General features: G+C 35.0%; 1 protein-coding gene across 4 annotated transcripts in view; it reads left to right on the forward strand.

Moving 5' to 3' along the window:
• Nucleotides 1-23,831, forward strand: part of DMD (dystrophin) — a 1,224,073-nt gene that overhangs the window by 414,805 nt on the left and 785,437 nt on the right. For 3 of the 4 annotated variants that reach the window (XM_069873469.1, XM_069873460.1, XM_069873479.1), the window contains exons 8-9: nucleotides 21,439-21,620; nucleotides 22,563-22,682. In XM_069873469.1, coding sequence (XP_069729570.1) covers nucleotides 21,439-21,620; nucleotides 22,563-22,682 — 302 coding nt within the window. The remainder of the gene's footprint in view (nucleotides 1-21,438; nucleotides 21,621-22,562; nucleotides 22,683-23,831) is intronic. The other variant, XM_069873489.1, reaches the window with a different exon arrangement.

Consider the following 23,831-nt stretch of genomic DNA (forward strand, 5'->3'; position numbering starts at 1 on the left):
ATCCTCACCAAAACTCCTGAGAGGACTAGTGCACAAGTATTATCATCCTTTCACAGATGGTAAGTGCAGTTAACGTTTCTCCAGTAGTGTTTTTGTTTCCAGAAGCCTATCTAGGTCTGTCAATTTGTTTTTACAGCTAAAACCTATCATTACTGAAATAGTTATGAAGTGGAAAAAACATTCTGGATTTTAATAGTCAGTTACATTTCCATACTTCCAGTGTTGTTTCAAATTTGCTTAATGTGCTGCTCCGATTTCAAGATGATTTATTTGAAACTTCAGAGGAGTTTAGTTTTGGTCATGGATCAGTTAATTGCAATCCAATTGCTAGTGTTCTGAACGTGGGCTGTTGTTTAGCTGTTATGAATCAAAATCCTTGATACCTGGTTTATTAAAGCAGTACAGTTGGTGTTTGACCCAGTCAGTTGTCCTATGAATTAAAGCTGTAGCTTAAAATTGCTTTTAATTAAATATTAGAAGTGGGACAGTTTTGAGCATTTAAAATGAAAAACATTCTTCGATAGTCACTCTTTCTAAGTTTATACAATTTTAAAATTAAATTTAAATGGTGTAATTCTCATATTAGTAAATTGTCAGCTAATCTATGCTCAAGCTATTTATTCTTTCAACTTTATATTACTCTGAATCAGGGTCCTCAGGATATTTCTTAAATGTAAACAGAAATATACTTTGGGGATGCATTTACATTGCATCTGATCCGATAAGCATATTAAATAATATTGTGCTAATAGAGATGTATCTTATTCTATATGGCAATGACAAATATGACAAACCAATTAAGGCAACATTACATGGTCATATTGTTCTTGTTCAGAAACTATTGTTCAGTAACTCTTTAAAACCTTTTAAGTCCTAGTCCTTTAATCTGCTGAACTCTTGTGTCAGGTTAAATATAGCTAATAACAACTACTAGCTAAGATAAGTTGGTCTCTACCTGTGGAGGGAGGACCTCTGATAACTGAGCTTTGCACAGCGTCTGAGGGTGCTCAGCATCACTGGAAACCAAGCTGTTGTGTTACATTTGTTCCTAAAATTTAAGTCATTTAGCTCCATTTAAGTGGTGCGTAATAAGAGCTGCTCTAGCTGAACTGCTGTTCACAGGTCATGTCAGGTCTGCTTATCCTATTCTGTTCCTCTCCTGTTACTCAGCATGAGAAAAAAGGTTGGATCTGGATCTGTTACCTCTGCTTAGATGTGCACTTCTTGCTAGATGATGTGTTTAATTTCTGCTGCAGTGTGAAGTGTAAGAAAAAAAAGCCCAGTCATATGTGTCCTATTCCCCATAGGCAGGTGATCATTTAGTATTATGAAAAGGTGGCCCATTTTGGAAGAGACTCTAGGTTACTCTGAAGTGTCAGATGTAAGTGAAAAAACAATGAATACAGGCTATCCTTCAAGGCCCTCATCTCTCTGTTGTACAGACTAGGAGTGTGGTGTGGAAAAGCGTCCATCCTGTTAAATACAGACTGACAGTAGTATCAAGGTTACTGTACATAATTTGCTACTACGTATATCAAAGTTCATATACATTTGCTGTTGCTGTGGTTTCGTATTGCAAGTATTCTACTGGGAAATGTTGGATAAAATTGGAATTGGATCGTTTGCCATGATAAATTAAAAAAAGGATCTACAAAACTGCTCTGCCATGAGCTATAATGACTAGTGTGATTTTTAAATCTTTCCTTCACAGAATGTTCATCACCTATCTAAATAGTAAATTTTTACTCTATAATAAATTATTGCTACACTGACAAGTATTGATCTGGTAGTAAGTCATCATAGGCTGATGAGTGCCGGAATTTATCCTCACGTTCTTGTTACTGAAATGGACAGATAGTTGACTTTGATGGCTGAAATTATGTATGACACATTATTCTGACCTATAGCTTGACATGTAAATTATAAATTTCAAGTCAACATGTAGTTGTGAATATGATTCTTGGTAAGATTTTCTTGTAATAGGCAGATTCTATGCAATTCAATCCTAATGCTAAGGGAATATTTTAAGAGTTTATCTGTTTTTCGTTTCAAGCCAAAGAGCACCCTGGACTAAGTATATTTATTTTATTTTATTTTATTTTATTTTATTTTATTTTATTTTATATAAAGCTTAAACACTTGTGCAAGCATAATTCAGTGTACTAGTCTATGTTTAGAGTTTGAGAAAATGCCAATCATTAACTAGGTATAGCTTACTTAATTCATTGTATGTATAAGTTTCACATACAAGACATACGTACAGAATGGTTCCCTAGCCATACACATTTTCAGAACACAAAAGGATAGTTTCCAAATTCATTACTTATTATTTGTACTGTGCAGGGACATTCTTCCATAGTTTTTCTTAGCCCTTTGGAGATAATGAAGCGAACACAATACCCTGGTTTAGTTATGACTTTATTAAAATGAAGAAAAAATTACTCACTTTTCTGCTATCAATCGTTAAAGGTTTAAGTTTTGTAGAGTGGTTGTCAAACCTTGGTTTATGAATTTATAGATACCTGTACTTACATTATAAGCAATATTACTTAAAATAAAGCAAAGCTTTTTATGCCTAAATTGCATCTTGCTTTGTGTCATTTTAAGGTATGCAGTTGTGTGTCACTTCAGAAGTTCTTCCTTTTGTTAGTGGTTATTGCAGCCAATGCAAGTCTACATTAGAAAAGGAAGAAAGGCTTAAATTATGAATTTTTATTAGCATTTACACAATTCCCTGATATGTGACTTGGCTCCTTGGACTAAAATTAGAATATAAAACTACAAGAGTGATTCATTTCTTTAAGGTCGTGGAGCAGTCTGTGCCTAGAGGGCCATAACACATACCTCTGTAATGGCTTTTTGAATAGAGCCTAATAAAGGAAAAAATTGCTGCTAGGTTTCTATGCCAAGTACCTCCAGTTTACTGAATATAAATAGGCATTTTAGCTAGAGAACTACAGCAGCAGAGATGTTTAAGTAAAGACTTTACCTTTTGTAAATAAAAGTTTCCGGTCTGTGTGGAATCTGTGCCTTGTGTGGTCTAATGACTTTGTGAGTCAGTGGGTTTCCACATCTGAGGGTTCTTAAAAGATGGCAAGAAATAGCATCTCTCTCTAAGAGCTGCCATCAATTTCTTGGGGACTATTTTGCCTGAAAAAATTAATCAACGAAAGAATAAACAATAGCATAAGAACATAAGTTTTTCATCTCACAAGTATTTGCACATGGAATCTTTTTTGATTCAAGTCACACTGGGTGGTGTTCCCTGGTGGTTTTGTGCTGAAGTCTACAAGCCAATTATGGAAATAATTTGGTAAGGAAAGGCTGTGTAATAAGAACATGAGCACCAGGGTTTTGATGTGCATCTGCTTTCATGTTTTCTTTACAGTAACATGCGAAAACAGAAGGCACAGCTAGTTGACTTGTAAAAGCAGGTAGCAGAAGTATTGCTGAGTGAGAAGTAGTCCTTACAAAACAGATGCTTTCCTCATGCTGCTATCTGTCCATCAATTTTTAGTGCCTTTCTGGATTGTAGCACTGTCTTTGCTCTCCTTCCTTGCTTTTTGGGAAAAATATCTCTTTTCAGCATTTCTGAGGCTTATATTGAGATACCATTTGTTTTCTCTGGAATATGTCCCTTCATTTGTGATACAAGCTTGCAGCTTGGTGTCCTAACTCCACTACACACTCCAGAAACACCTCCCGATTCTCTCAGTTACTTTTAAAGAAGGAACAAACCTCTCCCTCCAGCATGACCCGCCTGCCAGAACAGTATGAAGACACAGTTTTTACCTTGGAAGAGTGCTCATACCTTCATTTGATAGGCACATACTATAAATTCATATAGTGCAATACATAGGATACATTCTATGTATTATGTATAGCAGTACATAATACTTTATGGCAAGATTATATCTAAGTATGTAACATACATAAAACATATTTCTAAACAAGCAGTACATATACTTTCTGCTAAACTCGATATAAAAAGCATGCAGACCGTTAAGCACTGATGAATACTTTCTGAAAACTGAAGTCTTGGCCACGTGTTAAATTAATACAAAAGCTTTCTTTGAGAGGGCAGTGGGGGAGACTGGGATTTCATTTTAAGTTGCAAGCTGTGTTAATTTTTATTTTCTAGCATCCATTTGGCACATTTTCACAGGTTCTATGCTATTTCAAAATTACATTAAGTATGGTTTATGGTATTTTGCAGAACAGGTGAGGTAGTGTTTTCTTTTTCATATCAATAAATAAATGCAAAATAAAGAAGACTAGAACAGCATTTTTGCCATTGATAAAACTAAATTCCTTGTCAACCTGTCATTACAATACTGTGGTTTCATTTTTGTATTTAATACTAGATTTGTTTTGATATTAGTTGCTATGTAGGTGAATATGAAAGCTTTTTCGAAAGCATTTTTGACATTGTTTGACTGGATTGAAAAAAATATTTCTGCTGTGGCACGTGAGGACTCAAGAAAGCAGAGAATGCCCGTGCTTCATGGTGGACCAGAATGATAGCCAAGCACGTGCAGCGCCACTTCTTTTATTTATATACACAGAGAGCTGCTTGTTGATTACAAGGAAATGAAGAAAAAATAAGCTACTTGCTCCAATAGAGCAGTTAATGCACTGCAGAGTGTAATGGTTTACTTTTCTCTTTTTCAATAAGACTTTTGGTCTTTAAGATACCTTTTTTAATTTGCTGTATTCCAAAATTAAAAGATAGTGTTACTTGAACAGTCAGTAGTATTTTTCTAGAATGCTTGATGAGTCTGTAGCAGGTTATTAAGCTCAGAGCAGTGCTGATTTTTATGGCTATTTAACTCGGCAAATTAGCTTATAGTACATAAATCCTCAGGGTGTGGATACTCCTTGTCACAAGCCAGGAGTAGAAGAAACAAGAATTTAACATGGTAATTTATTGAATGCAACCACTTTTTAGAAGAGCATGGGAAAAAAAAGCGATACCGAAGTCCCTTCAGAAGTGTTCTGCCACATTCTTGCTCATTATAAATAATTATGAAACCGATCTACCAGGTGCCATTTAAAAATATCAACATCTGCCACCACAAGTGCTTGAAGTAATTTTAACACCCTACTGTGTTTAAATAGCTGAGTATGGAACAGAAATAATTACATTCACTATCATTCACATAGAATTGAAGTAGGTATGGTGCACAATGAAACTGGAAAAATCAGTTGAAGAGCTGAAAGATGGAATAAAATATTGTCTGATATCTAAACAATAACCTCAGTGTGCTATGATACTTTTTTGGTGTGCTTGAGGACAAGACGAATATTAACTGAATATCAGTAACTTTTATGAAAAGCTATTTTAGAGAAAATCTACTTTTTTATTTTTTTCACTTGAACAGGAATTTAAATGATAGGTGGTTTTAATGACTGTATTTCTTGTAATTCAGTATTACAGAAGTGGAATAAGAAGTATAACATCATGATTTTAATCTCATTAGCCTTATTTCAGCCAAAATCTGGGAACTGGTGGTGCAACTGCAAGCAAGTTTTTGCAGCATTTAAGTCACTTAGCTCTCTAATTATCTCATTTTTAACTCCTGCATTGTTTCTCCTCATTATTCCGTAATGAAACGGTTCTGAGATCTGAACTGGTTGATAAATATTTATTTGGGGGGGGGGATGTGTTTGATTGTTTGTGGGGCAGGCTTGTGGGTTTGGTTTTGGGTGGTGGTTTTGTGTTGATTTTTTATTTTTCGGTTTGTTTCATTACTACTTTTATTATTATTATTATTAATAATAATAATTAATAATAATAATGATAATTTTTCTTTTTTTTATTCTGGTTTAGTTTCCGAATCTGCTCTCTAATAATTAAGTTAAATGCCAATACATTCTCAAAGAAAGGAGTAAGAATTGTACAAAATGTAAAAGGTGAGGATTATGGGAACTGTCCTACCTTCATTCGTTAACATAAGATATGGGGCTAAAAGTGCTGTGAAACTTCATGCTAAGTTTAAAAATTATCAGCCTGTCAGATTACTTCCGTCAAGGAAATGTATACAAGTTTTCTTATCTAGCACTAAAGTTGTAGATTAAGAGAAAAATCTCTTCTTGACTAGCTTTATAATTGCAGGAGGTGCTTACTCACATCCACATTGCATTACTTTTTTCCTAGTAAGTCCTTGGATAATAGGGACAAACTGTCCACATCAAAGTGGCTTGTCACTTTTTATTTTTCCTTTGAAATGTACTATATGAGACACAGGCTACAATATAAACATTTTTGATTGATATATCAATATATGCTGCAAAAAATAATAATAGAAATGCTTTTGTATTTTCATTGGGTTTAATGCTTTATGCAAGTTTGCAATATGCTGATTCTTTTTGTATTCTATGTCACCACAGTTCTTTTGTAGATTCACAGATTGTATGGCCACACTGAAATACTATGTTCATGTGGTCTGATCTCACGCATGCTGTGGATAAATACTTTTTTATTAATACATTTTAGTTCATTTATTAATTTACTCTATTAAGCTTAACTTTGGCTGGAGCTGTGACTTGGGTTTTGACACATGTCTGTCACCTGCCTAGGTATAGGTTCCTCTGGAACTGTATTGGAAAGCTCTGGATGATGAATTTTCTCTATTAAATAACTGTGGACTAATCTGTTTCATGGGGGTACTGTGATTTTTATATAATGCTTCTTTTTATCAAAATGTTATTGAGCATTAAACTAGGTGCTGTCCAATTTATGAATGACTTTTAATGTTTGTAAGGAATGTTATCCATTTCTTCTAAAGCTCTTGGGTGCACATTATCTGTCCATGAAATGTTTAATAGTGTTCATGAATATACACTGATTATTCATGTAAGAAGGAAATTACTGTTCCCTAATTTATTTATTTTTTTTTAATTACTCTTAAATTCTTGTGAACAAACTGCTGTGACTCTTTCAGCTGCCTCTGTTTATTGCCCTCTTGCCTGCTGGTTTTATCTTAAGCAGCCGAATGGGTGCTTGATGCCCTCTGATCAGCTATTGTAGACAAGATATTTAAGTACTATCAGGTAAAGAGCTGTTTAGCAGGACCTGTTGCAATAGGAAAAGAGTTAATGGCTTTGTATACTTAGTACCTTTTTTACTGGCAGTTCAGTGGAAGTTGTAACAATTTTTATAGAGTGTAAGGACCTATGTATACAGCTGCATCTCTGAATTTAATATTGTGGTGCATGTGAGACTTTATTGTGCCTTATTTCCAGGGTAATGTCAAATGTTTAAAATATATTTCAGTCCTTATCTGCATGCCTTTGCATTAGCAAGATCTTAGCATGCCTCTGCTCCCATGCGGGAGTCAATGGTCCGTTTGAGCTTAACAGGAGGAATAGTGTCAAGAAGGCACTTGGCCCCACTTGCTACCGAGTCTGTTCTTGAACCAACCTGAATGCTTCAGCCTTCAACAAGTCTGTTACTTTGGACTTGGACATGTGCAGTTTTTAAACCATTAGAACCTTCCATGCTTCATGAAACACTTTTTTTTGAGGGCCCAGATGTATTACTGAACTATTAATGTTGCAAGTTAATGAAACATTCCACTTCTCTGCGACTGGTGTCATATGCTTGTCCTATGTGAATCCTGAAGAGTAATTTTTAATAAGATTACTGGTTGTTTTTTTTTTTGTGGAGATGTGCTAAGTTCTTCGAGTGATGGGTCACCTTGTCTGTCTGCTTGGCAGAATACAGTTGTACAACCACAACCAAAGATTTTTCAGGAGTTATACTGTTAAATAAGGACACAAACCAGATATTGAAGAATCAGGACCATCTATTTATTTTGGGGTATTTATTAGATTCTTTATAAAGGAGAAAGCATTGCATATTGTTAGTTTTAAGTTTAGAGAGCTGCTTGGTTTTTCTTTTAGTTTTTGGGGGGGATGTGAGGTTTTTGTTGTTTTTTTGGTTTTGTTTCTTCGATACATAGAAACAGGTCAGTGAGAGAAGACACCAGTAACCTTTGTTTTACAGTCCATTTGTAAATTACTACAAGACCGTACTCTGCTTGAGGAATGAAAATCTCACTGTAAAATTGGGCACGTATTTCATGTATTTTGATATTTATTAGATGTTGTAGTCCCTGTTTCAAAGCCTAATCTCAGGACTTCAGAGCTTTCTTGATTCTTTGCCAAGGCTACCTCTTCTGCATAATTTTTAGACTATGTATGTTTTCTTAGATAATAAGCACTAAATCCTCTCGTAATGTTTGAGCTAAGATCAGTCTCACTAGTACTGGCTAATTAAAGAAAGACTTTAATGTGTTAGCTTCATTTATAATCTCAATTTCTGCTCCCATTTACTGTAATCATGAATGTTGCTTATTCTCATCATGGCTCTGTTTGAGCCCTGTACCTGGAGTATTGTTTGCTGGTTTAATAGTTCAGCCTAGAGAAGTCAATTCTAAAACCAAACATGCAAAACTTTTTGAGGATTCCTTTAACCTTTTTTCTCCAAAAGATGCTAATACAAATTTGTATTAAAGTTTTTTTTACTCTAAATGTATTTTTAAAGGAAAATAAACTAAGGCCTTTCATGACATAAACTATTAATAATTTTTCACTATTAAGAATTAACTGTCATGAAATGAAATAAGACTATTTCAAAAGAGGCAAAATAACAGTAAAATTGCTGGGTAGCAGACTTCAGCTTAAAGTATCTGCAATGAGTTTGATCATCTGCTAGATGCTATTAAAGAATTCAGGGTTAAGATGATTTACTATTATATATGATTTACATTTACTATTCCTTCTAATCCAGGTTCAGGGAGCTAAATAAAGGCAGGATGGGAATTAGGCAAGAAAAAGGAGGAATATACTGTGCTCTAAAGATTTCTATTAATGAATTGCAAGGTCCTAGTAAAAAAAAAAAAATCCAAACCCACAATAATGGGGAGTTACACAGTTCACTATAAGGAAGAGACACAGGTTAAGTAGACATTCAAGTGAAAATAAACAACTTAGTTTGTACAGTTGATGAGTTCAAAGTTATATAATTTTATCCATTTTAAAAATAAATGGTTCAGGAAATTATAGTTAATACCGGCCAGTAAATAGCAAGGGATAATACACGGGTTATAGAACTAGCAGTTTGACTATCTCTTTCCAGGAGCGTATATTTTCTTAAACTTGTACAGGTTCTATTTTTGTTATTCTTAGCCCCTATGCCTTATTTCCAAATTCTTCTCCCTGTTAAAATATGCACTAACTCATGTTTAGATTTAACCTGGATAATATTTGCTATGTTGTTTCATAATCCTATTTAAACCCCTTTTTTAGGGTTGCTTGCATTTTCTTCGTTAACATAATGCATTAACAATATGCAATAAAATTGGTTGTTGTTCTAGTATGTTCCTAACTCCTATTTGCATTAAATTAACTGTATAATTAATTTCCAGCTTGCTTTCACATACTTCATTGATGTAATATCTGTTGGTAAATGTGTATATGTATGCTATATATGTAAAAACTCTGTCACATCTTTAGTGTAATGGTTTGTCAGAGTTTCTAAGAATAATCAGGCATGACGCATTATTTTATTGTTGTTTTTGCTACGTTATTGCATAAACAAATTTCTTCATAGCTTAATAATTCAAAAACGTTAAGGGAGTAGATTTCATAGGGAGAAAAACATTAAACTATAGCAGTAATTTGTATTAAAATGATGGAGATGAAAAGTAATTAGTATTAACTGTAGTGTAAGAAGAGGATGAGGAACAGAACATGATGGACTTCATGATGTATTGAGTCCTGTTACCTGCAGTTTCAGGTAAACATCTCATTATCATACTTTCATTAGCTTCTTCGAGTTCTGTCGTAATCAGTTGCATACTTTGCTTCTATTCCTTTGCCTCTCTCATAACCTCACTTTCTGCAGGCGACAAATTTTTCTGCATTTTTTAGCTGTATTTGTTTAGGTTTATTTTGTTGTGTTTTGTTCTTGTGCTGCCATCGACCTTGACCTTGATGGCTTTTGCTCTGGTCGTTTTTACCCAATGGTATATTTATAAAGAACACTCATGCTTACTCTCAGCCTTTGTCTGACTGAGGTCTAAATAGGTTTTCTTTCTCTACATTGTCTTCTGCTTAACACTGACAAATCTTTTCTGTTCTCATTCTGGTTTATGTTTTTTGAACATATCTGATCAGAAAATAGAATTCCAGACCAGATCTCCATAACGATCTGTGCAACAAAATCAATGTTGTATTTCATGAAGACATATCTGGTTTATCTTTTGAAACTGCTAGTTGTGGAGGGGAAAAAAAAAAGACCTAATTTTAAGCCTGTGATCTCTCTGGTTCCTTTTATGCTCAGAAGTATAAGATACTTTCAGGAGATGTGGTTGTAGAGGATACCACACATATTTATTTGTAGCTGCAGCTGTTCTCGGAAGTCTGCCAAGGATAATTTTATGACTATCACGACATACACGAGATTCAGGTTTTGGTTCTATGTCTGATCTTATGCTATGTCTACATTCACTGGACATGGCAGAATGTGTACCATTTGGGCCTTTAAAGAAGCTGTGCTTTGTTGAGACAGGTATTCCCAAGTAATCTGAAGGATGTTTACATTCAATGTATCCCAGGCTTGGTATCGCTTCTTGAAATTGTTTTCATTTATAGAATTTTATTTTTTTAAAAAGTGTAGTTAAGTTGTTGTGGAATGGGAAGGTAAGTAGCAATAGGATTAAAATTTTTAAAAAACCTTGTTAGACAGAGTTTGTAGACTGCTGAGTTGAGAAGTGTAGGTTCTGTGCTGTGTACTTTGTAGGTCTTGAAGTGCTGTAACTCAGTTTTGAGCAGTCATTTACCATTTTTCCACACTTATTTCTCTACTTCTGTTGTTCCTTGAAGTTATTATGACAGGTTAGTTTAGTTTTGTTGTGTTTGTTTCTTTTGTTTGTTGGTTTGTTTGTTGTTCTTTTTTTTTTATTAGAGAAGGGAGGAGGAACTAGAGCTTTCAGGGAGCTTCTTTTAGTCCATGTTAATGTCTTTTCAGCATAAGGATGGAAAGAGATGAAAGGTAACTCAACAAGGCTGTCCAGATTGTCTCTCAGATGGTTTCTGCAATGTCTGTATGCAATCCATTAGTGTTATTTAATAAAGCCATCCACAATGAGGCTGCTATTCTTACTCAGTTACTGCTATTCCGCTATGACATAAATCATTCCTGAAATTAGCTGTCTGAATAATGAAGTCATGTTCCCCATTTGTTTCTGGGACAGAAGACCATGGAGAAAATAAATATTTCTGAACTGAGAAAAATGTGAGAATGCTTTTTAACTGTAAAGTCAGAAATAGGTTTAATAAAAAAACTAGTACTGAAAAACTAGTTTCAGGAATTTCTTGTGGGCCTTTCATCAAAACTGGCCTTTCCCATAGTCCAGGGACACTTGAACTCTCTGGTTAAGAAACTGATACAACACTTAGAAGGATTTCCTTTATCCAGGTGCATGGTAAAGCATTACAATGCTGCTATTCTTCTGACCGGATAAGAGGAACTAGACCATAATTGTCTTTATATTTTGATAGTTATGGTTTTCTTTTCATATATTAAATAATTTATCTATTGCACTGGACATTTGAGGTTAGCTCTCTCTATATATATTAATGTTTATTTGACATATACATAATATACCAATTGGCATACCAGTCGCATCTGGCTGCTGCTGTTGCATGTTTACAACTATTCCAGCTTACAGGGAACTTTTGAAGTAGGTGTGGATGTGATGTCCTCAAACTCAGCTTGGTTCCACTGAGCTGAGGCATTTTCACTTCTCTTTAGAGTCTTACATGTTACTCCACACTTATAAATGTCATGTATTCTTATGCTTAATCTGGTAGGCTGAGGCTTGTATTGGCTAGAACAGATAAGACATTTTCTGTTACCTATTTAAATACGGGCCACTAAAATGTTGATTTCACTGTCTTTAAAATACATACTCTTACAAGATATCTTGCACTAGTTCTCCAACATTAGCCACATATAAAATTGCACTTATTTTGGGTTTCTCAAAACAAGTTCTCATATTTATTCATATTGTTACTCCAGTATTCATTCACATCCTGAAATGCTCTTGACACTTCACTTATGGCTCATTGGCATACAGTCAAGGAGGACTCTCCATTCTGAACATTTACAGATGGTGTTGAAGCAATTATATCTCTATTTTCTCCTTCCTCTACCTTCCTCTTCAGATGACAGATGTTCTATTTTGCTAATTAGTTTGCCAGAGATTGTTTGAATGTATATATATTTTTTTTGATGTCTTATAGACAAAAAGCACGTAATAGGATAGCATGCAGAAAATGTTGTGCAGAGCACAAAGGTAGAAAATACAAATTACACCTTTTTCTGAAGAAAATAAATTGGACAGCAAGAGATGAGATAAGAAGAAAATGTGTAACAGTTCACCTAAGAACAGATTACTGTCACAAAACATATTACTATGTCACAGTCACAGAAGCTGTTGCTACAAGTTATGTTCACTAGTATATCTCCCGAATATATTTAACAACTTGATCATGAAGGGAGAATAGCAGAGTAGATCTCACTGTGCCCCAAGCAGAATGGCAGCCTAGTACGTGGGCTAATAGAGTCACCATGATGACCCTAATTAAAGATCTGCTGGTGATAAAATTTCCATTTGCAAAATGTATCTTTTTCAGACTATCTTGATGACAACACAACAGAAATATGAATAGATTATTTTTATGCAAAGTATAAGCAGGTGTTTCCGGCTGAAAAAGTATGAAATGCCTTAGAGTATGGGCTTGAGAAAGCTTTTAAGGTGAAGGTAGCCTTTTTGCATCTACTACAGTTAACTTTTTTGCAGGCCTCATTTGTCATTTTGATACAGCGTGTGAGTCATGCATATATAAGCCAATATTAACTAGGTAACTGGTCTTCATTTAGATGCAGGAACAGCACATCTAATGAGAAAACCCAAGATGTATAGCCAGAGGAGTCAGCAAGAAACCTCCTCTTTGATTTTAATACTAACACGTCCAATCGATTTGTACAGATGAATTCCTGACAATGTTTAGGTTTTTGGGTTTTTTTCACGTTAGATATTCCATATCTAAGAAAACCTTAATGGTTAATAATGTTCCTTAGTCTTTTGTAATGATATTGTAAGATTCTCTCTGGTTTTCTTCAGTTTTAATTAATCAAACGCGTATCCTGTGAAAGTATGGCCTGTTAAATATAAGCATACAGTGTATCTGTAAACAATATTCTGGCCTAAATTTGTTATAAGCAGGAATTTTCATTGACGGTACTATTGTACGCAATAAGTTTTGTAAATTTTTTATGATATCTATGAGCACTTTTACACCTGAAGTTTGCTTAATATGAGGAATTATTCTGCATAGAAATTAAACTATAGTCCTTCAATTTTTGCTACTTTTTCTTAAAAATCAAAACCATCCCCAAAACAACTTAGCTTTGATTTACATCCAAATGAGTTTTTCTTTGGTATTTTGTTGTTTTTATTTTTTTTTCCCATCTTGCTTTTCTCAGATTTCATAGAAAATGTGTTGTCCATGAGGCTCTAAAGAGGCAGGGTACAAGCTACATGCAGTAACATACACCGTTTTGTTGTGTCAGTTCTGGGAGAGATTCACCTGATCATTACCTTGCTATGGTGTCAGAAACACCCCATTTTAGAGGGGAATAAAAGGAAAGTATATACTGTAGAATAGAATTCACATACTTCTGCAGATACTAGTGAAGATTTTGGGGTGCATCTTTGCAGGGGAATTTGTTCTATCCTGACAGCATTCATATTTCCCTTTGCATCCCTTGGTCTTTGTTTCTGTATAAGCAAGATTTTTTTTATACCATGAGATTCTGTCTTTTACTAAATAAACATATCAGAACTGGAAAACAATTTTCTCCTCACATCTCAGAAAGCAGTAGAAAATCCTTTCTTTTATTTTATTCCTATGCTAGTAAAACAAGGAATGTAATATATGCCATTACAATTTCTTCCCAAACTACTTTACAAAAATAGGTTGAAACCAAGTTTTGACTCTGAGTGTCTTCATAACTTTGAGACTATGATCAGTTTAATCCTACCTGTAATGTATTGTTTTGTTTGGGGAAAATTTGCTATTTGAAGATTAAATGCTTTCAATTCTGCCTCATCTTACACTTTATATGTTGGAAGCGGACTGGCTTTTGACTGCATGTGAAGTATTACCTTCTTGTATTATGTCATCCATCCAGTATGCAAAATTTCTTCACAGTGAGAGTGATGAGGCACTGGAACAGGTTGTCCAGGGAAGCTGTGGCTGCCCAATCCCTGGAGGTGTTCAAGGCCAGGTTGAATGGGGCCTTGGGCAGCCTGATCTAGTGGGAGGTATCCCTGCCCATGGCAGGAGGGTTGGAACTGGATGGTAATTAAGGTCTCTTTCAGCCCGAACTATTCCATGATTCTATGAACAATGCACCCATTTTTTAAAAGGGTAGAAAGTAGGAGCTTGGGGACTACCAAAGTGCCAGACTCATTTCTATACCTGGGTTGATCATAGAAGAGATCCTCCTGGAAGCTATAGTAACACACATGGAGGATAGCTTTGTGATTTGAGACAGCCAGCATGGTTTCACCAAGGGCAAGTCCTGCCTCACCCACATAGTGGCCTTCTCTGAGGGACCAGCTACATCAATGGACAAGGGAAGACCCAGAGGTGTCATCTATCTGGACTTCTCCAAGGCCTTTGATGTGGTCCCCCACAACATCCTTCTCTCTAAATTGGAGAGATATGGATTTGATAGATGGAGTATTCAGTGGATAAGAAATTGGTTGGGTGGTCGCACCCAGAAGGTAGTGGTCAATGGCTCGATATCCAGATGGAACCCAGTGATGAACAGTGTCGCTAAGAGGTCCATACTGGGACCAATATTGTTTTATACCTTTATCAATGATATATATGATGGTTCAAGTGCACTCTCAGCAGGTTTGTGGATGACATTAAACTGAGTGGCGAGGTTGTCACCCTTCAGGGACAGGATGACATCCAGAGGGACCTTGACAAAATGGAGAAGTGGGCTTGTTAAAACCTTATAAGGTTCAACAAAGCAAAATGCAAGGTCCTGCACCTGAGTCAGGGCAAATCTCAGTATCAATACAGGCTGGGGGATGGAGAGATTGAAAGCAGCCCTGCCAAGAAGGACCTGGGGGTCCTGGTGGAAGAGAAGCTGGACGTGAACTGAAAATGTGTGCTCACAGCCCAGAAAGCCAACTGCCTCCTGGGCAGCATCAAAAGAAGTGTTGCCAGAAGGCTGAGGGAGAGCTGCAGTTTTCAGCAGTGTATATCAGTGTTATGAGAAAGTTAAGCATTGCCTTTTGCTTATTATTTCAGCAAACTGATGAGAGCCACACTCACTCCTATTCAATCCTATTCTTTGACAAAAATATTAGTGTGCAAAGTGTTTGATAAAAACTTTAGCAAACTTTTTCAAACCAGCATTTTATCAAATTGCCATTTTGTCTTAATTTCTATCTCTATCTTTGCTGCTAAGAAGATGCTTATGCTAAATATAGTGCAGGGTGCAAAGATTGTGGTGTTATTGAATAAAAGTTTCACGTTTTAAGGAAATGGTAGAAGAATAAGGCTCATCTTTCCTGTTCAGCATAGGTATTAAGTGCGATTTTGCAGATTTCTGAACCAGAAATAGTGCTAAGTTTCACTCCGGAAGGACAGTGCTTGTATATCAGTCCAAGACTCCTTTGCACTCATGTAGCAAATCAAAACAGACATTCAGACAGATTTGATATATTCTCTGCCACTGAGTTTTTTAATACCAGCTACACTTGAATACCACAGCACTTTAATCCTACAAATCCTGACCTGTCTTCATGATTCTGAAAGGTAAATACGAGTGCATTAATCTTCTGAAGAGATTTTCTTCATGCTGCTGTTATGACCTCATTCAACATAGCCTACAAAGGACAGCTGTGGCCAACATTTTTAAGGTATTCTGTAGATCTTAACCAGAAGGTTTAAAATGCTTACTTTCTTAATAATAAGTCAGTTGGAAAATTAATGGCATTTTCATTTGAGTGTATGGACATTCATACCTACAGAAAGGAAGGAAAGTGTACAGTGTTATTATGTGTATATAGGTAACAACTGGGCTGTCCTCCAGGTTTCCACTCTCACTTCAGTTACCTGTATCTATTTTGTGGATTTTACTAACAATTCAGTTTATAAAGTCTGAATTTTATTCTGCAAAACAACAGAACCTGATCACCATGCTTATTCATGTAGACCACTGAACAGTATTCCCACCCTCCTGCCCTTCATTCTTTCTTTTCTTCTTTTTTAGGGGTAATGTTTTGAAGATCTCTTTACACGTGCTGTACTAATTCTAAGGCATACACCTGGGAATGAAATTTTACTAGTTTTTTTCTTTCTACTTAAGACTAAGCAATTAGATTTGTACTAATACAGTGTCATACACTTTCCTACAATTTCATTTGCAGATTTAGGTTCTTCCAAATCAAAGTGTGATCAAAGTACATGACTAAGGTTTTATGGAAGTTCATTTAAAATGTTTTGGTGAGCTTTGTCAGACAGATTATCACAGGCATTTCAACATGTTTTGAACAGTTCACTCTTGTTCTTGAGACTAAAAGGTAAAAATCATAAGTAAAAATAATACGTAATTTGTCTTTTTGTGCTTTTAAATACTTCTACTTTGCCCTCGGGTACTGCAGCTGAGGTTGGTGCCACAGTAGGAGCTGTGGTACAAACATTTAAATCCCTCCTGTAATGAGTTTACATTGTAGAAACTAGTCTTTTATGTATCAGTTAGATTCTGTCTTAGCTCAACAATCTGAGAGCTTCTGCAATTAGCATGTCTGCTATGCATCTTTTAAGACCTTTCTAAAAGATGCATTTGGAAATAGGAATGGGATTGTTTGCAAAAATTCTAATAAATGTTAATGTTGTGTCTAGTATCACCGATAAGCCTTAAAATGAAAAAAAAAAATCTTTGATGGAAGAAAAAACAACAGCCTCTATTTATCAGAGAAAAAAAGCTGTGTAATCTCTGAAAATTCAAATCAGCTTTGAGAATCTCCTTCAGTATTAGTGAACAGAGGGCAACGTGGTTTTAGTATGTTTTTTTAAAAATCTCATGTGGGACAGCAGAAAGTAATATTAAAAAGTCAGGATTTTTTATTATGATTGTTGTCATGGAAACCAATAGTATTGGATGATGTATAGGATTTAAAAGTTATAATTTTCTAGGTTTTCTAGGTGATTATATGAAATTTCTACCTACTTCTTTGAGGACAAAGGATTTCCAGTATTTTTAGGGCTCAACTCCTGTCTTGCTTCTCAGCGCTGTTTAAGGTAAAATATTTTTCAGAATTTGTCTCTCAATGTAAAGAAGCCACATTAGCAATTTAAGTACAGCAGTGCAATCTTTCTAGCAATGCCGTGGGCATTTAAGCTTTCTTCTTTCAAAGTAACTTTGCAACTAGTTTGATACAAAGAGTGAGTAGAATCAGCAAAGTAATCCTTGACTTAAAGCATTCCAGCTCAATGGGAATAATGGGCCTTTCTATGGGAATAATACAGGCCTTTCTGCATACCAGTGCCCTGTTACTTTAGTGATAACTATAAATATTAAGTGTTATCACTTCTAGAGACAGACACTGCCTGAAAGACATGTTGTTGACTACTGCAAAATGAAGTTTAGCTGAAAAGTTAAGTGTTGGTTCTGTTTTAGCTCAAATCAGAACAGAAAGCAAATAATAAATAAGATGGCTAGATTATAAATACGCATATATTTGAAAATTGGAAGCAATATTTGCATGAATGTTTGTAATTTGCAGTCTATGTGGCTGTAAATATGTAAACTAACACTGTATAACAAAATGCTGAATTTTGTTTTTCTTGGTAGACCTGTGCAGTTCTTCTTAGTATGGAGCTTCGTGTTTCATATCATCTTCACTTTCAGTGATCTCTTAGAAATACTTCTTTCCACCAGAACTGGGAATATTGGCAGGGAATTGCTCATTAACAGAGTTTATGGGTGCAAAACCAAACAACTTGTGAACTTGCAAGGCTTATAAAAATCCAAGGCCGTTGTATCACTTTTTGAAGAGTTTGACTTTTTAATTTATTGGGGGTTTTTTTGGCACTGTGTTCTTCAGAAAAGAATTGGTTTTAGAATATTTCAGGTTTATTGTAGTCACTCATCCTCAGCAAACAGACTTGTAGATACATTCATCAGAAAACGAAGAATACTTGCTAATAAAACATCAGTGAACTTATATTGGAAAAAATGCTTCCCAAATTAAACCTATAATAACCCCTCAAAAGCAGCAGCACTTAAACCTGAGTGGATTCGTATTTGTTCCAGTTTTAAATTGTGTTGAAACCAGATTATTCTTACTCTTTTGGGACTTGTTACCAAATATCAGTTTCTCTAGTTGAACAGGATGTTATCGTACATCAAAATTCATGGTCAAATTCTAACTTTTACTTTGTCTCCTTAGTATTAGGTTGGTTTTTCAGCCTGTGTATTAGAAGAAGTGTTCTGGTTTATTTCTCTTTACTTTCTCAATTTCTCTGGAGACTATCTACTCTCTACAGAGAGACTTCGGCATAACTGTATGTTGTTAAAGAGCTCTAAAGCCTTTGAGATTCTAGACTGATGACTGTGTTAATGATGTAATTTGTTCTAGTGTTGTAAGGCTTCCCATTCTAAACACTCGTTTGACTTGTAATCTAATTTGGTTTTATTCTTGTTTACTCTTTTAAATCCTCTCCTGGAAGGTCATTGTCAAGAAAATGGACTAAAATATTCAGAAAGTATTACTTCTAAGTTGAGTTTGGAGAAGATACAGGTTTTTTGAAAATATTTTCTCGATAATTCATTTGTTTGTTTTATTTTTTCTCTCAAAACCAGTATCAACAATGGCACAGTCTACATATGCTGACTTAATTTTCTTAAATATCTTCTATATTTTCTGTGAGTTGGAGATTAGTTTTTATAGCATAGGTTAGCTTGACAAATATTTTGTACACAATAACAAAAGCAGACATCTTTCCAAGGAATTAGTGGACTTCATTGCAAGCAAGTGCTTAAAATTTAATTTGCTCACTGTCTAACCACTAGGATATCAAATATCCATTAGATTTAACAGGTGGTAAAGACAATAAATTAGGCTAGGATTCAAAAAGAAAAAAAATATGAGGATGAAAAGGTAGGACAGGGTATCAGAAGTCATTCCTGCTCTGATAATTTTTAGTTCAGACTGATATTCCAGGCTTTGCAACAATGATTGTTCATCTGTTGTTTGGATTAAATAATTAAATCTTTTCCTGTTTGCCAGTGGATTCTGACAGCTGCATACGTACTTTTTACTTGTCAGACAGAATGAGTAAACAATTTTTGGCATGTATATTGTTTGCGAGGTACTTGCTTCATTGTGCGAGATGTTTGTGTAGATAAATGATAAGGAATTTGCCCATTTCATTGCCAGAAGATTTAGAAGTGGAAAAAAATCACAGTTACTGCTAATGTCTGTTCTTTCAGTGTGTACTCTTGCCTGTGGTAAGGCATGGATATTCTTGTGAACAACAATTACTTGTGGACGCTGAGTATAACAAAATGATATTAAAATGACAAGACAGGAAGATGGATATAGCAAAATATTTCCTAGACTGAATTTTATCGCAGAAATGAAGCCTGTGGAGACTGAGGGCTGTGGAATGACTTGATTTGGGAAGTCTTACTGAGTTCTTGGGTTTTTTTTATTAAAAAAAAAAAAAAAGAGCATAATCTGTATACTGTGGCCAGTGAGACAATAAATCCTGTGGTGATGAGGATGTTGGAAGGAACACACCTTTTTCCTGGGCAATTCTCAGTAGAACTAAACCTTCAGCTCTCTTTCATAGTGTACCAAGCTAAATGAAAAATACAGGATGTCTTTCCTTTATTTCCAAATATATGTGAAGCTTTTAACATAAGGTGCCTTTTCTCATGTATTCTCATTCTAGAAAGAGAGAAAGATGACACCCTGTAGCATTTTTGAGTCTGCCAGAATATGTTACTTGATTTCTTTTTCTTCTGAAATTTTAGCTAAGCCAGGATAGATCTAGGACAGTAAGAGCTCATAGCTCTTGGCTTTCTGCCAGCACTCATGTTAAAACACTTATGGAATTAATGATAAATTGCTTGTGCAACAGTCTTTTTATATCTTGATTCACTTGACTGGGTGTAGGAGGTGAATGTCTATACCAGATAACAAAGTAAGTACTTCAAAGTGCTGCCACATGCCTTACGTTTTTACAGATTGTTATTGATTGAAATGCTGAGTCAAATAAACCACTTTCCCTGCTGATGTATATCTTGGGTACATGCAAAATCTGAACTCATCTTTGTGTTCACGCAGAGTTTCTTTAACTTACTGCTAAAATCTACAGAGATTTTACAAGGCTTGTTTTTTGAAGTTGTTCTTTTATGTATTTTAATATCTATGAATACCATGTTCCTTAGATGTTCCACAGACTTTATGAAGAATATAAGACTAAGAAGAATATAAATTCCAACACATAAAACGCAGCTCTGTGCCTATGACTCTATTGAACTAATTAAGAAAATGAACTACAATCACCTTGAAAATAGTTCCCATACAATACTGCTAGCTTTCAAAGCAATTCTGCAGATCATTTTCTAAAGGGCTGTTGAGGAATCTTCTGCTGACAAAAAAAATGAGTTCCAGACAAAGCACTGTGGGCTGGTGCGTTGTCTTGATGTTAACTTGCTGTTCACTTTTGCACACGACATTTTTCTGACTAATTGTAAGAATGTCTATATTTGAGTGTCAGACCTCATGAACAGCTAGATAGCTGTATTAGAAGTTGGCTTCAGTAATTGTTTTGTATGATACACACATAGAAGAAAACACTCTTCCTGTAAGCCTTTTTTTTTTGTTACATCACTGTTAATTCATTGATTATACGATGTGAAAAGCTACAAGGCACAACTTTGAAAATGTGCTTTTCCTTATCTTGTTTTTAACTGCAGTATTTATACAGCACAAGAAAATACGCCTTTTCCTATGTCACATCCTGATTCATGAGAATCATAGTGTCAAATTGTATACTATGTGCATTCTGAATAAAGAAATTTAGATGGAAAATTCAGATTGAATGAGATTAGTTACCTTTATAAACTTTGACTCCTCTTCATTGGTATGCAAGTTTAGTCTATAATTTTGGAACTGATGTAAGGTTCTAATTAGTCTCTAGAGATCTCATGCAGATGATATATTGCTCATTAGTCTATCAACTTTCCATGACATTCCATGACATTCATTGGCTATTTCTCATGCCTAATGTGGAAACCGAAATGATGCATGTTAATTTGCCTTCCAGATGTTGCAACTGCCTGTCCAGACAAGAAGTCCATCTTAATGTACGTCACTTCCCTCTTCCAAGTTCTGCCCCAGCAAGTCACCATGGAAGCCATCAGGGAGGTGGAGATGTTGCCACGACACTCAAGGTTGACTAGAGAAGAGCAGATACAAGTACATCATCAACAGCGTTTTTCACAAGAAGTGAGTTGTTTCACTTTTCTGCTTTAATCTTGCTGCTATAAAGTGTTGATTATTTTCTTACCTCTCCCATAAGTTCAATGTTAGATGGCCAATGGAAGGGAAAATATCCATGGGTGTAATGTACAAAGTCTCCACTACAGGAAGGTCAAATGTACTTTTCTGCATGAACTATACTTCCATGCTGCTTTTCACCTTGCACTGGGCTGTTTTAAAAGTAACTACTAGGCAAAGAAGTGCTTTGCAATTTAGTTTACAGCACTTTGGGTTTTGGTGGTGGAAGGGCACAACAAGGAAGAATATAGAACTTTTTTTATGTTTTTTTAGAGAATAGCAGTTTATATTTCTTCACATTCATAATAGATTTTTAGGTTTTTAGCATTTTATTTACACTGACTTCTATTTTAAGATCATCTGTTCTCAGCTTATGCTTGGTGTCTCAAAAAGCTCATGTAATACTTGGAATTAATTTATGCTTGCTATGTCACTTATGTTTTTGACTGAAATCATCAATATTTGCTGAAGTGCTTCATGGATTTTAGGCTTAGTGTAGTTGTCTGAATTTAATCTGTATTTTGCTTTGGGATGCTCAGTCTCTTAGAGTACTGAGCAGATGAGTATTGGTTCTGTTTATTTAAGATTTACTACAAGATCACTTGTTTCTGAGCTTGTAAATTATAAAGAAACTTCAGTTTACATTGGTATTCTTCCGGTAGTGAGTCCTGACAGTTTGAGGTTTTTGGAAAAGATTTCGGGTAAAATAAGAGCTTTCCTTAATGCCATTCCAATTTTGACTGCTGAATAACACTGTCCTTGAAAAATATAACTGTTGATGACCTTCCTACTTCTTTTTCCTCACTTCCTCTAAAAATCATTACATTACTTCTATAATCCATGCTCCTATCCACATGTCTGTTCTTTCCACCTGTAATTTCTTCCTCGTAGATCACTGTCAATGTACCCCAGCGACCTTCACTATCTCCTAAACAGCGGTTCAAAAGTTATGCATATACAAAAGTTACACATATATCCCCTGACCAAAAAAGGAGGCAGGTTCCTCCACAGGTCTGTCAATATTATCACTTGTTTTAAAAACTGTTGCTTGGAGTGAAAGAGATTGTGTTTTGCTTGTGCCTGATATTGATGACCTACTTATTCCATTTTATTAGCATCTATTGAGTGGTTACTAATTACTGTGTACTTCAGCATGGCTGACAACAAGTGTTACGCAGACTATTAGGGGTGAACGGCATTTAAACACTACTGTTTAAGAATTATAAGATGCTTTCTTTGTTATATAATTTTTTTAAGTAGTACATATAATGTCTTAAAAGAGTATTAGAAGAACAAACCAAAAATAAGCTGTATTTAGCATCTAATTATTATATTTGTCTCATGTTTGATTATAGAAAAATAAGCACTATTGTTTTTATGTTGCTTTTTACTAACTATCATATCTATTTAAAGGAAGTACTAAGGTTATATTTTTCAGGAACTTACTGTAGTTGGACAGAAGAGAAAGAAAACATTTAATTGAATATTCTTTATATTACCTGGGTTATTAGGTGGTAACAGTTGGTCATTCTATCACAAATGGCACCATGCCAATATTCAGGTTAGGATTTTGTGTTTGGGGTTTTTTGACTTTTAAATAGCTGCAGTAGTTTATTAAAACTTGTTTCAAGCTATCCTTATAATGAGCATTTCAGTAGTTAGATTTTTATGACTTTTGACAAGTATGAGGTCCAAAGGTCATATTGTGTAATGCAAAATACTTTCATTACTTTGGGGAAAAGAGATCTGCATGTACGTAGCACTACAGTATGAGTTCTCTTGTGGAGATTTAATTTTGTCTAACCTCTAAAAATTTATTCCAAAATTACACTTTAATTCAACACCGTGTTTCCGAATCTAGTCTTCAGGTGACAAGTATTTTTACTGAATAATAACTTCCTGTAAGTTATCTGAGAAATAAATCTCTGCACATATGCTTGAGCCCTGCTAGCTTGTACTAACATCAAATATGTTGCAATGGTGTTAATACAGCTTTTAAACAAGATGTTTAAAATTGATATATTTGATTTGTTCTACTTGGTTACTATACTGATAACTCAGAAGAATGAAGAGTAAAGATACAGCTTTTTTTCTTGAGCTACTTTTATTGTGATCCGTTGTGGGTTTTGTCAACACCCCCACCATCAAGCATAATGTATA

Source organism: Phaenicophaeus curvirostris, chromosome 1 (genome assembly GCF_032191515.1).
Source record: "Phaenicophaeus curvirostris isolate KB17595 chromosome 1, BPBGC_Pcur_1.0, whole genome shotgun sequence".
Classification (NCBI taxonomy): Eukaryota; Metazoa; Chordata; class Aves; order Cuculiformes; family Cuculidae; genus Phaenicophaeus; species Phaenicophaeus curvirostris.